At 41.6% G+C, this 14,982-nt stretch overlaps 1 protein-coding gene across 2 annotated transcripts in view; it reads left to right on the top strand.

The window, feature by feature from the left end:
• ISM1 (isthmin 1) overlaps nt 1-14,982 on the top strand; it is a 43,841-nt gene that overhangs the window by 15,341 nt on the left and 13,518 nt on the right. Inside the window, exon 3 of one of the 2 annotated variants that reach the window (XM_080587151.1) lies at nt 8,106-8,342. The exons of the other annotated variant lie outside the window; for it this stretch is intronic. Within the exon in view, the coding sequence (XP_080443277.1) occupies nt 8,106-8,342 (237 nt within the window). The remainder of the gene's footprint in view (nt 1-8,105; nt 8,343-14,982) is intronic. 2 annotated transcript variants of the gene reach the window in all.

Genomic DNA, 14,982 nt, shown 5'->3' with positions numbered 1-14,982 from the left:
CTGAAGGCAACTTTGAAAATTGAAAAGGTTTCAAGTAAGGTTACTCTTTTGGCTAGGGAGAGATGAAAACTTCATTTATTAAAGCTGGTTCACCTAGTGAAATCCTAGCTACAGTGATTTAGTGGAATAAACTTGCAAAAGTACCTAGTTTAAAACCCATGAAAATAATTTCAGATGTATGTTTGTTCTCTTTCATTTACACTGACTTTTTGTTTGCTGGCCTGCAAAGCCTGACCAAAAAGTTGTATACAAAAAGTATTAATACTCTGCATATCCTTTACTTTTGTGGTTTTGATTACAGCTTAAGGCAGAGTTTCCCATTCTCTTGGAACTGTGTGTATAAATTAAGATACAGATTTCAAATGATGACTTCAATTAAATTTAGCCATGGCATAAATTGATTCTGTTTAAAACTATATTATGCTACTGATTTTATGCAAGGATTTAATAAAGCCCAAAAGAATCAGTACTTTCAAAGAATTTGCATTTTGGCATCACAGGTTATATGAGTGAAATAGTTGGCTTGCTCTCCAGTTGTGCATTCGCCTGTTCGACTGCTAAATCAATGAGTCCTGCATGGAGAGCTCCAGCCAGGCGGTGATTACGGGGAAGATCATCAGAGTCATGAAGAATGACTAAAGGTTTACCACCAGCTTAGGCAACTGGAAATATCTGTTAACTACAAGCAAAACTTGGCACTGATCATCTGTCAAAGCCCTACATAATTTTAATTCTGTGCACTTGGCTGTCTCATGGATGGCTGAGTATCTGCTGAAGAACAAAGCATCAGTGTGTACTGTGTTAGAAAAATTTGCTAAAGGGCCTCTGTTTTTTCCTGCAGACCTTGAATTATAATCACCATCAAGTCCATTTTATTATCAAAGTGTTTATACAAACTGGCAGCTCTTCACCTCTAAGTTGAGCCATACTGTTTGTATTTTCCAGCTGAAAGAAAACACGAAATACAAGCAAACAACAGAGCATGAAAAATAGCTGTGCTGTGAAATGTGTGTCCACAACATGTAGGAAAAAATTGCCAGATCTGAGTATAATATGGTTGGTTTTCTCCTTGAGCTCTGAGGAAAACAATATTGACTGCCAGAGCAGTTCGGCTCCGAACCTAGTGTTTAGTAATGCTGTGGAAGAGACGGGGAGCCTGGTGAGAGAAGCTCACCAGACAGAGGCCGAAGAAAGGATGGACCAAGGCTCGATGATTGCAAGCATATGGAGGCTGTTTATTCAGCCTCAGCAAGGGAGAAATGGCAGTAGGGCTTTTCTGCTGCGGAGAGTCCTGCCGTAGTGTTGGGTATGTGCCGCAGAAGAGTGGTCTGGGACTTACTGGAGCTTAGGTGGGAAGGTGGCCTCAGTACCACTGCCCCTGCATCTCTGCAGACATAGCATAAGTCTCAGCTGCGTGCTCAGCTCTCAAGATTTTCTGTGGAACTAGGAGGCTAGAATTTTCTAGTGAAAAAAAAATAAAAATAAAAAGCTCTGATTCTGAGATGAGTGTGCCCAGATGCTTTGAGGTGCTGCTTCTGCTGTACACAGCTCCCAAGAGCTATCTCAGCATGCATCAGAAAACCAGCAGCAGTAGGGCACCCCCAGCTACGTAACTGCTGCCGCTGGCACCCAGCGTTTAACCTCCAACAGTGACTGCGGATCACCACTTCCACTCTGAAGTTCTGCTGTCCTATTACAACACTGTTTGCAGCTCCTACAACTCCTGTTCATCACAGAAACAAAATCAAAAGCTCCACAGCCCCAGAAGCTAATGCATCCCACAGCAGTACCCTGTGGGATGCCTGGGTTGGTGTCTCCATAGCCATCTAGTCATACATGCAGGTTAAAGAGAATGGGATACAATGTCATTTTACTAATTTTTCTAGACTGAATTGAAATATTAAAAAATAGACCACGCTAAACAGGACTTGCTTTTTAGCGACTGTATCAGCAATTCGTCTTCTGTATGCACAACGCTTAAAACAGGTGATAGGTTTTGCAGCCACTTTGTGAAAACGGTTGTGTACTTGCAAGCCAGTGTAGTCCATTTTAAATGATTTATGAACCGCGGTTATCTAAAATGGGCTATTAATTACTGCATCAATTAATTTATGTGGCTTTCCAAAGATAAGTAAGTCTTTCACCTCACTGACGGTTGTGAACATGAGGGACAAGCATGCTTTAAGAAAAAGGCGAGTGTTTCAGAATCTGGGTGGTTGATGTGCCACACCTCTGGTGTGACTTCTGGAGGTGGGAGCTGTCAGTGACTCCTTGGAGCGAAGGAGCTGCGAGGCTCAGTGCCACCACAGAAATTAAGTATGAGCCTAAGTGAGCTGCCTGTTTTATAAGAAAGCCACAACAGAGCTAGGAAGAGAACGTGGGTCTCCTGACTGCCTGGACTGTACGTGGCATTAATCATAAAATAAATTCTCCTCTGTGTATCTCCGATAATGCTTTTCAGCTGTTAGCTGCACTGTCTGCTTACCCAACACTGTCCTCATACGTCTTCATGCTAGGTCACATGCTGCTTACACTCACGATATAAGAAGTAAATAAATAAAGCCCAGGCGTTAGATCACCCAAGTTCATTACGGATCTTGGATCTGCGGAGGTGAAAGTCTCATGCGGTATCCCGGTGCGTTACTCAGCCTCCCCAGATGGGTTAATTTTAAAGTGATCATTTGGCACTAACCTGGAAACACACGACAGCCTTCAAAATCAAAACAATCTGTTTAGGCAGGTGGGAAATGAAACCAGCCCTAATGGCTATAATGATTTTCTGTGAAGGCCCCAGGCCTCATTTTGTCTCTGATAGCAATATAATCTTTTATAGCGTCTGTGAAGTTTCCTAATAAATAAATGTTCCTCATTCCTGGTGGTTGAAGATGCTGTACAGGTGCATCATGAAAGTGCATTGACAGACTGTCGGGTTTCAATTCAAGACCTCTTGTCAAGATCATTTTACAAGATATTTCAAAGGAGTATACAAGAAATAAAAAATAAAAAAAAAAATAAAGGCAGTGTAGCCATAGCAGGTATTTGGTAATAGATTCCCTTTCTGTCTGGGAGTTGTTAGGGTTATAAGCGGCATCAGTTTTCCCAAATTCTTTCAGCTCCGTAATTAGCAGTGCTTGCAAATGTGCCCTTAGCTTGGCAAGTGGGGAGCAAATGAAAGAAGGTGAGTAAGAACTATGAAAGACAGAGAAAGAGCAGCTCCTACAGAATGTTTTCTGTAGGTCCAGCCATTCCTCACCTATTCCCTGTCTTGGTTGTTCTTCCAGAACTAGAAATGGGATTAAGATAAAGGGGAGAGGAAGGAGATGGATTCCTCACTTGCTAAAAATGCAGGGGACTTCCCTTTTCCCCTAGTAGGGTATTTTTAGAAGTTCCAAATTCTGTTTAATTATCTATGGGAAAGAGAAACAGTGCACTTCCCTGCAGCTCATGTCTAACATGATAGAGGTAGAAACAATAAGGCAGCAGTGGACAGAGCTAAAATACCCATTTAATTATTGAAAATTTAAGCTGCAGTATCAGGCAGGAAATTTTACCTGCATGCAGAGTTGTATCTTGGTGCCTTAAACCATGCCATGGTGTAAGTCCCACCGGGATCACCAACTTTTAAAGTTATCCTCACGAAATGCCTGTGAATTGTTCTTCTTCCCTGGTGTATAGGTAGACACAAATATATCGATATGTGGGATTTTAAAACAAATCGGAGTGACTTCATCAAGTCTCGTGTTAGTCTGTGGCAGAGATGGGATAACGATGCTTGGGGTCTGCTTTATTTTTTCTTGCACGGCCCAACTCATCTGTCACACTCCACCCTGTACAGCTTCTGCCATGAAGGAGATGATAGATAGCACATTTTATCTCTGTGCTCTCTTTTCTAATGTATTTTAACTGTGCTCCCCATTTGCCACTTCTTCACAGAGCCTAAACCTAGCAGACAAGGGGTAGGGAATTATTGCCCCCCCCCTTTTTCAGTGATGACTATGGCAGGGTATGTTAGTGTGTAACACAAACAGCGTGGCAGATTCTCTCTATAGGGTTTATTTCAGTGCCTTGTCACACAGCTATGAATAATGAGTTCCTGCCCTTGTATACTGTCCACACTTAGAATGCTCAGAAATCCTAAGCTGTTTTCATACTGGGGACTTCCATAAATATCTGATCCCGCGGGGACGGCAGAATTGTGGCTGACAGCAATCATGAGTAACCCCTTAAAAGTCATCCTAATGGAAAGTTTAAAAGTTATGAATAATCCTGTTAAATGAAGGGAAAAAAGTGATTTATCTTAAAATATTTAGAGCAGATGCATCATTTGAGCAATAAACCAATGATGTGCCTGATTTAGAAATGTCATAACTTCAAAGAAACTGAGTCAGTAGTTCAGAATGAAGTGACATTGCTTCTGAAGCAAGGGAAGCAACCCCGCTTTCCCTAAAGCAGTCGGAAATACAAATTGTATACACCCAAAAATAAATAGTGTGAAATAAAAACATGTGAAATAACTTAGAAATAAGAAATTAGAAGAGAAGGATAGCCCTCCCCAGGTTTTCATCTGTTAGCTTTGGAGCACAAACACTGCTTTCTTCAGAAGGCATGCTGGCACTGCAGTGCGGACACACTTTTCCCTGCTGGGCTGGCCTTGGAAGAGCCATCCCCTGAGTTAGTGCCATACACCACTAGGCCCATGTACTGCTCGTCAGGTGCAGTGCACGCTCACTTTTATTGATGGCAGCCTCTGTTACCTTCCTACCAGAAATAAATGTTTCTAGTAATGTTGCACATTAGCTTAGACACAGTGCCAAAAAATGATTTATCTAAAAAGCAGGCCTCCTATTTATTTTAATGACTGAGAACAAACGGTCTTTTGCTGGTGGTACCGTGAGCAGACGATAGCTGAACCTGTCGTGTTGGCTGACAGCTTCTGCTGCAGTCTGACACACAAGGCTCAGTGTGGGCTTGCCCTGGCCTGAGAGGGTCTGCAAGAGCCGGCGTGGCTTTTAGGCAGCGGGTGCTCTGCGTGACCTCTGCCATGCCTGACAGACACTAGTCCACCCCGTTCTTACAGACAGGCTCCACATTCTCCCCAGCACAGTCTGCTCTCAAACTGTGTCTGGCTTGAAGAAAAAGGCGGAGGGGTGACCTCATGGCTCTCTACAACTGCCTGAGGAGGTGACGTGCAGAGGGCAGCTCCAGTCCCTTCCTGGTAGCCGATGACAAGACATGCGGTGGCAGCACAAAGCTGTGTCAGGGGAGGGTCAGGCTGGGTGTTAGGAACAGTTTCTTTGCCGTGAGGGTGGTCAGACACTGGGACAGGCTTCCTAGAGAGGTGGTTGATGCCCAAGCCTGTCAGTCTTTAAGCGGCATTCGGACAATGCCCTCAATAACATGCTTTGACTTTTGGTTAGCCCTGAAGTGGTCAGGCAGCTGGACTTGATGATCTTTGTAGGTCCCTTCCAACTCTAAATTCTGAAGTTGTTTTTCATGGTCACTGCCATTAGAAACGTGTTACTGATGTTGAACCAGCACCTCCTGCTCCTGTCCACCCTGAAGATGCAGAGGTCCATCTCTTTCCTCGCTGCAGCAGCCCCTGGCATGGGGCAGTTTTGATGTCCCCTCGGTTTTCCTTTCTAACGTTCAGCAACCCCAACTCAGTCAGGCTGTAATTAATGACAGTCCCTGCCCCAAGCAGCTTGGTAGTGGGCCCGATCAGCCTGATGTCATTACTTCGCCATGACAATTTTCTAACTAACTCCATGTGATATTCCATCTGTTTGACACTATTAAAAACTTTTTTATATAGCCCGTATTATTGTAGTTGCCGAGCTCCCCACAAACATCACAGTGAGGAAGGGAAGTGCTGTTATCCCCACCAAGGCACAGACAGACCGTGACCTGCCGAGATCACACAGTGAGTCTTATCAGGGAATTAAACGTAGAGCTCTAAAGCCCATGGCCAGCTCTCTAGCTGTACGGTACGTTAATGCAGAGAATCAAGATGCTCCTGAATGTGCAAGCAAACAGCAAAAGTATGGAATCGTATGTGAGAATTTTATTATTTTTTAATAACTTCTCACTTTATTTTTAATAAAGGCAAGATTATGTGTGTGATACCCCAGGAAAAAAAAAAAAAAGTAGTTGAAAACACCACTTTTTTGGTTCCTGTCTGAAGTAATTTAATAACGGTGCAATTACTCCTTGTTGTTGGTCAGGCATAGCTGAGAAGCCATTTAATCCTCATGCACCAAGAAGTCTGAAGTTAAATTTGGTTTGATAAGTGTTAAGTTAAAGCACAAACATGTGGGTAAGGACCCTAAAGTGAGCTAAGTGGCCGTCAGTTTTATTTCCTAGAACTTGCAGCGATGGCATTTTCTTTCTACTTTACATTAAATAAGGTGTGTGTTAATGGATGGCCCACCAAAGGCATCCCAAAGCCTTGCCTGGTCTGTAACGAAGAGCAGCATTGCTGTTTTGGCGTTCAAACAACGCAGTTAGGAGCACAAAGACTTCTACCACTGCATGCGTACACTAACTTGGAATGAACTTTGTACATCTGTGCTGTAGAGAGATGTTTAGTAGCCTTTTGGTACTTTCAGAGTATAAATATTCTGATCATGAAAACACCAAGAACATACTAATACTACAAAATCTGCTCTTTGGTCTTCTCTACAAATGCAGTGCGGTGAGAGGGGGAGAAGAGAAACGCCTTAGCTTTTGCTTGAGATTTGACTTAGTCCCAGATTAACTCTTAAATCTTGATTTATTTAACTCCCTGAATATCTTCCTGTAATGTGCACAGATTACGTTGTAAAATCTCTTCAAAGGTCAATTTAGAACAGTCTGAGCAAATAAACACAAAATAAAAGGCACTGGAACTGCTGTGTATCTGAGACCTTAACAAAAGGTATGCTAGCTTAATTTGAGCCAGGGGAGCTGAATGAAGATTGTGTTTAACCAGATATGCTGGCAAAAATATGCTTCAGAAGAGCCAGAACCACATGTGGCCATTCCACTTTAATTGTGCTTGTTTTAAAAGATAGGTCTTTAACATTTACCCTATCCATGCTTGCTGTATCTTTATGAACTGAAAATAAAAGCTCCCCAGGCAGTCATACTAAGACCTCAAACTTAAATTTTTTCAGCTGAGTCAAAAGCAAAACCTGTGTTGAATCTGCCCCATGCATTTTTTTCTTTTTTTTGACTTGTCTGCTTTTTTTTTTTTTTCCGAGTCCCCAGGCCAGTCCTAACCCAGGGAGAGAGTGTTTTGATACTAAATGTATCTTCTTGGTGAGGTCAAAGGCAGTGGCAGCAGTGCTACTGGTTCGAAGGCAGCCTGCTGTAATAAACTACAAAACCCAAAAGTACGCTCAGCAATAACAAAAGCATTAACCGCTGACCCACAACTTGGTGAAATTCAATCCCACCATTAGGCAAACATGAAAATGAGATCCCAGAGGAAGGAAGGTTCAGATGTTCAAGACCAGAGAAATTGGGTGAGGAAGACAGACAACTAGATGGAAGTTGCTGCAAACTGAGGAGAGAGAGAGAAGCTGCCAGCTCAACACAGTAGGATCTTTGAATACCATAAATTTCAGCAAGAACTTAGCACTGTTTTTGCTCCACTCTGGAACAAAGCAAACTGAAATGCTTAGTGGCAAAGACATCCTTCCACCATTTTAGGGATGTGTTTAATCTGATACAACTTCATTTCACAGGGATTGCTTCAGATCTTCATGTTTCCAGATTTGCGTTAATTAAACATTTGTGTCAAAGTGCAGGTGTCACTGCAAAGCTGGAATGTTCCAGGAACCTGAAAGCCCCAAGCACCCAAGCCTGACTCAGTTTTATCTTGTGTCAGATGGTTACGGTTTTGCACCAGCGTAACTGAGTATATTTCAGTAAGAATCCAGTGCCAAACTCATGACACCCTAGAAAATACATGGTAAATCTCGGATGTTTAAGAAAGTAGTGGTGGGTCTGGATGCTATAAGGATTTCTACCTGCAGTCTGCAGCCACCATTAGCAGGAAGCTGGAGATGGGGGTACTGGCAGGACTGCACCTCAGTTGTTGTTATAGTGCGTTGTTTTTTTCCCAGAACACACTTACTGCAGATGACCATTCTCCTGAAGACAGCTTTACCCTGAACCCCGAGGACAGAAGAGAATACCCTGATCTTCAGGCTGCCCACCGGCCATTCCCTAAGCAGCGATTCAGGCAGGAAAACGGGCACACGTCCTTACAGAGAGATGGACCCAGATCTTTCCTCCTGGATCTCCCAAACTTCCCTGACCTGTCAAAAGCAGATATCAATGGGCAGAATCCCAACATTCAGGTACAAATTTTCGTTAGCATGCGATGTTTTGTGAAGCTACACAAGATCATTTTACTGAACCAAGTGACCTTTCAGCCTGGCTTCCATGTTGTGCAGTCAGTTCCCTGCCTCTCTACCCAAGAGAGATTATATGTGCTCTCTGTCTGAATGCCCAGATTTCAGGTTTTTTTTCTGAATTTTTCTTTGGATATTGTTGATTGCAGAATGTAGATATCAATATAGACCTATTTATGATACTAAAGCCATCTTTGCTTTTGCATTTTGGAATATATTATCTTTGATATTAAATGGGTATTTTAAATTCTGTTTTCAGCTCTCCATTGTAAAGTTTGTTTATGAACAAATTCTCTTTTAGCATGCTATTATAAAATACAACCATTCCCAAAGGTTTTAAGAAAGTATGTACTTAACTTTCATCTTAAAATATGGTCCTCTGTATGGAACTAAGACTTAAAGTTAATTTCTGCAGCAGCTGCCTGGAATAAAAAAAAAAAAAAAAGTTGTCTGCAAAGAAACTTTGTTATATGTTATTCCTCAAACTATTCTTGGGCTTGGAATGGCCTCTTGCAAGCCACTTGCATCTTAAAACTTCAAGGATTAGAAAGAGGAAAAAATGAGTGATTTGGTTTTAATTCAGAGCCTTAAAGCAAAATTGGCATTAATAAGCAGTCTTTTTTAACCAAAACAATAAATTGAAATGTTGTTCTGCCTAAGATGTGCTTATAAAAACAATACGCTAATAGAACGAGTATTCTGGTTAAATAAATTCCTGGCTTCTTATAGTCCCCCAGCCCACAAAATTGCCATCCTTTTGATATGTCTAAGAAGTACATACTTAAAGATATAAAAGATCTATTCGTGAGAGAACAAGCTGTCTCAAGTCAACGCTCCATTACTTCATAGATGGCTTGCAACGTTAAGAAGTCTAACAGCTTTGGATCAAGTGCAGGTCCAACATTTGACAGGCCAAGGTAGTAAACATGTTCAACATGTGGTGCCTGTACGCATCCTGCACGCTGGGAGAAGCCTTCCAGAAAGCCTTAGGAAGGGAAGGTGGGGAAGCTGTAGGGGCCCCAGGTTGTGGCAGGAGGTGAATGGTGTAACATCACCATTTGAACAGTATGTAAACCACGAAGGAGGAGAAGAGGAAACAAAATCCTTCTCTGATTCATGACAGCATTTAACATTTAGACCTAGGGAATAGATAAATGAGTGGAGGATGGAAACATTTCCCTGGCTTGTCTTTACAGTAACTACTTCTGCTATGAACTCTTTTTCCACCACCTGATGCTGGAAATGTGTCAGCCAACTAAGTCAGCAGTTTTGCTGGACTCTGAGAACTGGAAAGCCTAGTCCTGTAAACTGGAAAACATTGGGCAACATTAATAACAGAGCTCTTACGCACAAGGCTCAACTCTTTCCGAAATAGACTCCTTACGTTCTGCTTTATATTTAGTCTGCTTACTCAGGTGCATAAATAAGGATATACAGAGATTCCTGAAGTTCCTGGTTGACTGTCCTACAGCAGTTCAAGCATTACTGAGATAAAGCTGCCATTAATTCATTAAAAATTCAATGAAAGTTTATTTCTTTGCTTGAAGGTTATAAAAGGTGGTCTGCTCCTGTGGGGAAAAAGAAAAAGATGTATAGTGAATTCTTGCTCATTAACCGATACTTTACTTATCTGAATGGAAATAATGACACTTGTTGACTTGCAAATTTCTCATCATCTGTTTGGCAAGTGAAAGCAGAATCAATACTCATTTTTCTTTTTCACAATGGCTTCGGGCTCTGTAAGTTGCAGTTCTGAGGTTGTTAAATGAAGAGCCTTCATAGGACCGTGATACACAGGACGCGATTTCACAGTCATGAACCAAACATCTCTGGAGATCTGATCTATTACGTACATGCAATGTAATATACAGCATGGTTGCATTTTGAATGAGCACTGCTGGGTAAGCAGGAGGATACAAACTCGGTTTCTGCTGCAGCTTACATGGTTTGACATCCCCGATGGCTTTGCATCCAGCCCTCCACATGCTACGTGCAGTTTAGAGACAATTTGTGTGGCTTCTTGGGAAGAGGGGCACTGGCTGCTCCAGAGGACAGCCACCAACCTAGAAAGTGTCAGCTCACTGCCAGACGGGGCTCCTGCTTGCAGTTAGAAGAGGACAGGAATATGTGAGTGGACATAACGAGCAGTAAGTGGAAAAAGCATTAGAGGCAGCTGGTGAAACAGCAGCAGGGGACTGGCTGTGAGACATCGAGCCAGCCTCTTGCCTCTTTATGACAGGAGTCAGGATAAAGGTGACCCTCGTATTGCACAGTATAGCAGTGCTGTGAAGTCCATGGTACTGTAGCAAACTAATATTTTGTGTCCCGGGATTTGGTTGAAAAGGAGGAAAAAAACCAACAGCTGTGTGTAATCCAGTACAATGGCCACATTTACCTCTCATGGACTCCACAGCCTCTTTGCTTTTTACTACTACTAGTCTGTGTAGACCAAAAATAACATTTTAAAGGGAAATTGTACCTGGAAATTTTAAAAACCTAATAAACAGATGTAAAAAATCAGCCTAAGAAAGCAAGTTGAAAAGATACTCTGGTGAGTTTTCTTTATGACCATTCCTTCTCTGGTTTCCTGCAAAAAGTAATTGCTGTATCATGCCCAAGTTGTGTTCTCTTTCAGGGAGGAAGTGGTGGATATCAGAACACAATCACAGGAGTTCAGAAAATTAACATGTCCCTAGGCTACTACTGTGTTTATCAGGTGATAATCAAATATAAGTATAGTGGACTGTCTTGCTGCAGTAATGCAAATGCTGTTTGACTCTATGCATGCAAGACCGGGATGACACTTACTGGTCGTTCTATGGTGTTCCAGCCTTGTTAAATCTTGCAATGTTTCAAGGAGAGTTTTATGCTTTAGCACTACTTTTACACTGGTTGTTTGAGAGTAACTGCAAGGGCTGTTGTTGTGCAAAGGAGGGCTGTTTGGTCTGAGGTATTTGATTTTCTTTTTTTGTAATTTCAACTATTCTGTCAATGTCTGTAAGGCTTCAGCAAGAGCAGATGATTACAGAAACTGATCACACCTTTTCTCTGGATTTCCTCACACGAAGAGTACCCCTTTTGCATAGGTTTGCACTCATTTGACATAAACTAGCTGAGGGATGCTACGAAGACCTTGTAAATGCAGGGTTGTTCAGAGAGGACAGACTTGTTCCTACTTGTTCTAAGTAACACAGTAAAGCCATGTGGGGGATGTAGAGGAACCTGCTTATTTTCCATTTCTGATGTGTTTTTTCTCATCTCTTCCAAACAGCCTTCTACAACCTCTCAGCTGTCCTTTGAGACCCTGGGCCCTGTGTCTTCCACCTTCCTGGCCATTCCTCTGTTTGGAACCTGATGCCTCATCATGCAGTTGAACTTTTTCCCATGTCTCTCCTCTTTGCTTTTCACTCCTGTTTTCTCAGGCTTCTCTAGGTAGAGCGCTGCTCTCTGTTGTCCCACTGCTTTGCTGCTTTCCTAGCAGCGCTGGGCACCTTGACAAATGAAGAAAAAAGGGAAAACTCCCTATTGTTTATCAGACAAGAGCTTTTTGTTGATATTGATCCTTTTTGAAGATCTTGATTCTTGACCAAATTTTACACCCAGTATACCTGAAATACAACTGGGTGAGTTCCAGCAGTGATGATTGACAAGATGGGTTCTGAGTAGAAACAGAGTTAGGTAATATTCCTGGCCTAAAAAATGTGTTGATGTGGCCTGGAAACTGAACTAGAGGAGGATATGATTAAACCTGTTTTGATTAGTATCCTCACTGTGAATTGTGGCATTAGTAATAATTGATAGGAGTGATTCTAAGGCAGAAAAAGTTAATGCTGCCTCCTTGGTGACATGTTGCATGAGGCCTGTGAGCCATATTTGCCAGTCATACTACACTAGTGCTGCTTTGTTAGGTTTATTTATTCTGTTTGATATCTACTCCGTTTCTACCTTCTCTTAAAATAAATAAATAAATAAATAAATAAATAAAAAATAAATAAAATAAAGATTAAAAAGCTCCACACAGAACCACTAGGAAGATATGGAATACAGAGGAAAAAAGGCTGTAAGATCTGCTTTAAAAAATAACTGCAGACTTCAAAGTAACTCTTTTCCAGGTTCATCAGTACCCATTCCCCTCACCTCCATCCATATCACATGTAGTTTTAATTAAATTTAATTAATTAATTTTGTTTTATTTGATGTATCTTTAAGATAACCTTTATATTTGTCATTTGAAGCTACTGGCTTCACTGCACTGGAAAGCAACGCCCTGTCAGTATTGTCACAAAAGGCTCAGCAATATCTCTAATACTGACTTCTGACCAGCACTTCTCATCCCTAATCTAGCACAGTAAGAATTGGAGGGCTCCAGCAGGTAGCACTCTGTTCTTGTAGTGCTTCTAGGGCTTAATTCTTTGAGATAGTAGCAGCGCAATTGTCCCTGTTATCAAACTAAGATGTGGAAAAGCTGAAAGTGCATTGTTCATTTTGTTGTTCCTCGGGCTGGGTCTGTACCGGGGAGAACTCCCTGCTCCAAAGACCATCTGCCTGGTCAGTCTGTGTGCTTCACCAAGCTTGCTGCAGCACCAGAGCAGAGCGTAGCCACACCAGGAACTAGCTAGTCCTCATGGTGAGCTGGAGGGATTAGTCTTGGCAGAACAGAGTGCCAGAGGGCCATGCTTAAACTGCTTTAAATACAGAGCTGTTACCTCTGCATGTCATGGTGTAACAAGGGCTCGTCACAGAGCGCAAAATTCAGAGCTGGGCTTGGGACCAGAGTTTGAATTGTGGGATTCAGTTAGGCCCATCAGAAAGTGCAACCAAGAGTGACAACATATAACACAAATGTTAAATTTTGAGTCGTGTTGTGTTCTTTGCTCCCAGCAAATTTCAAAGTCCTTCACTTTCCTTCCAACTAGTCCAGAAAAGTGTCATGACATAACCAGGAGTAACTTGATATCACTGCTGATACCATTTTAGCTGAATCGTTATGTGGTGTAAACCTAAATTTATCGTTTCAATACCTTATAATTAACTAATTTCTGTTCTGCTATTATACGCACTGCTGACTTGCACACCCACCTTGCAGAATGGCAGGTGCTGCACTGACAGTTTGCATCAGTTTCACAAAGGAAACAGAGGATAGCCTTGTGGTAGACTCCATGGCTTGCACAATACTGCAAGTGTAGTTCTTCCTGTAACATAATCTTCCAGTTGCTTAGGGCAATGTTTACACCATCAAAGTGAATTCAGAAACGTTGTCTCAATAAACAGGACAAAGCACATAGAACTTTTTGTGCACTCCAGCAGGCGGGGATAATATTTATCTTCTGTATATTTTTGGCCAGGAGAAAATTGGATGTTGGTGTCTCAAGACATCTGTGCTTGATACACTTATTTCATTAGAAATTCATTGCAAATCTGTTGTTTTAATGTACCTATGCCAATTGTTTTTAACAATTTTTAGAGGAACATCCTTATTTATAGCTCAAACAACCATAAAAGAAATGGCTTCATTTTAGGCTTGAATACTTCTGGAGATGATTGTGGATTTATACAAGAACCATGTTACCACAGACGTTTTGGGAAGTCTGACAAAAAAATAAATAATCATCTTTGCAGTTTTGATAATCACTGGAAGAAGAAAACAGGGAAAATGAATTCTTTAAAGCAGTCTCTGTGATAGAAATACTAAACAAGATCTATTTTTTAATTTTTGAGAGAACATATTTTTGTTGGAATAGTTACCCAGCATGAAAGCTTTTCCAGAGCTGTTTTAACCGCTCCTTTTTCATGACTATAGTTCTAGATCCATTTTCTTTTTTTCCTTTTTATAAACAATCCCCAGTATAGAAACCAATCAAACAAGATACATATTTGTGTATCACGTGTATGTATATGCATAGTCATGGGCTAATGCTGTTAAGGCTAACTCTCCAGTACCAGGAAGAGTTCAGTGAATGCTAATTTTTCAAATTTTACACTGGGATAGGGGAGCAATTGCTCTCCTGAAGAAGCAGCTACTTCTCACACCACCACCCTAACTCTTGGGCCATATCATGGTGGCATTACTGGTGGCATTACTACTATTACTACTACTACATGGAGCCATTACTGCTTACCAATCTCCTCACAGCTGTCAGAAGGTGCCTTAGAGTTAAATGGGGCTGGGCAGAGTGTAGATGAGTCCCTGAAAATGAACAGAGCTGGAGTCAACTGAAGTTGTCTTTTTTAACTTTTCAAGAGTGACAGTTCAGGCAATCCCAGGACTCTGTAGAATTTCTTGCACTCTACGGTTTTAAAGCCACAAACAAAAAACTTTGTAATCAACGTTTAAAAAAGAGGAGGGAGGAACACTGGTGCTTGTCAGATTGCCACACTGGACTTTGCTTTCGTTACGTACATTTTTAAATAGGCTATTTAAAAAAAACTGCTTATGCTGAGGTGGATCTCTCTTGGTCCCTCCTCTCCCCAGACCTCTCTTCTCTTTGAGATAAAGGGATTATTAAATGGAACAAGGTCTCAGGCCTTAACTGTGTCTGGATCATGGTTGACAAAGTATCGTGGTACTGCAAGGTTGGTACAGTCA

The sequence above is a fragment of the Anser brachyrhynchus genome, assembly GCF_964034855.1.
Source record: "Anser brachyrhynchus genome assembly, chromosome: 3".
In the NCBI taxonomy this organism is placed as follows: domain Eukaryota; kingdom Metazoa; phylum Chordata; class Aves; order Anseriformes; family Anatidae; genus Anser; species Anser brachyrhynchus.
Note: the sequence above shows the minus strand (reverse complement) of the source record. Positions and strands in the feature narration are given on the sequence as shown.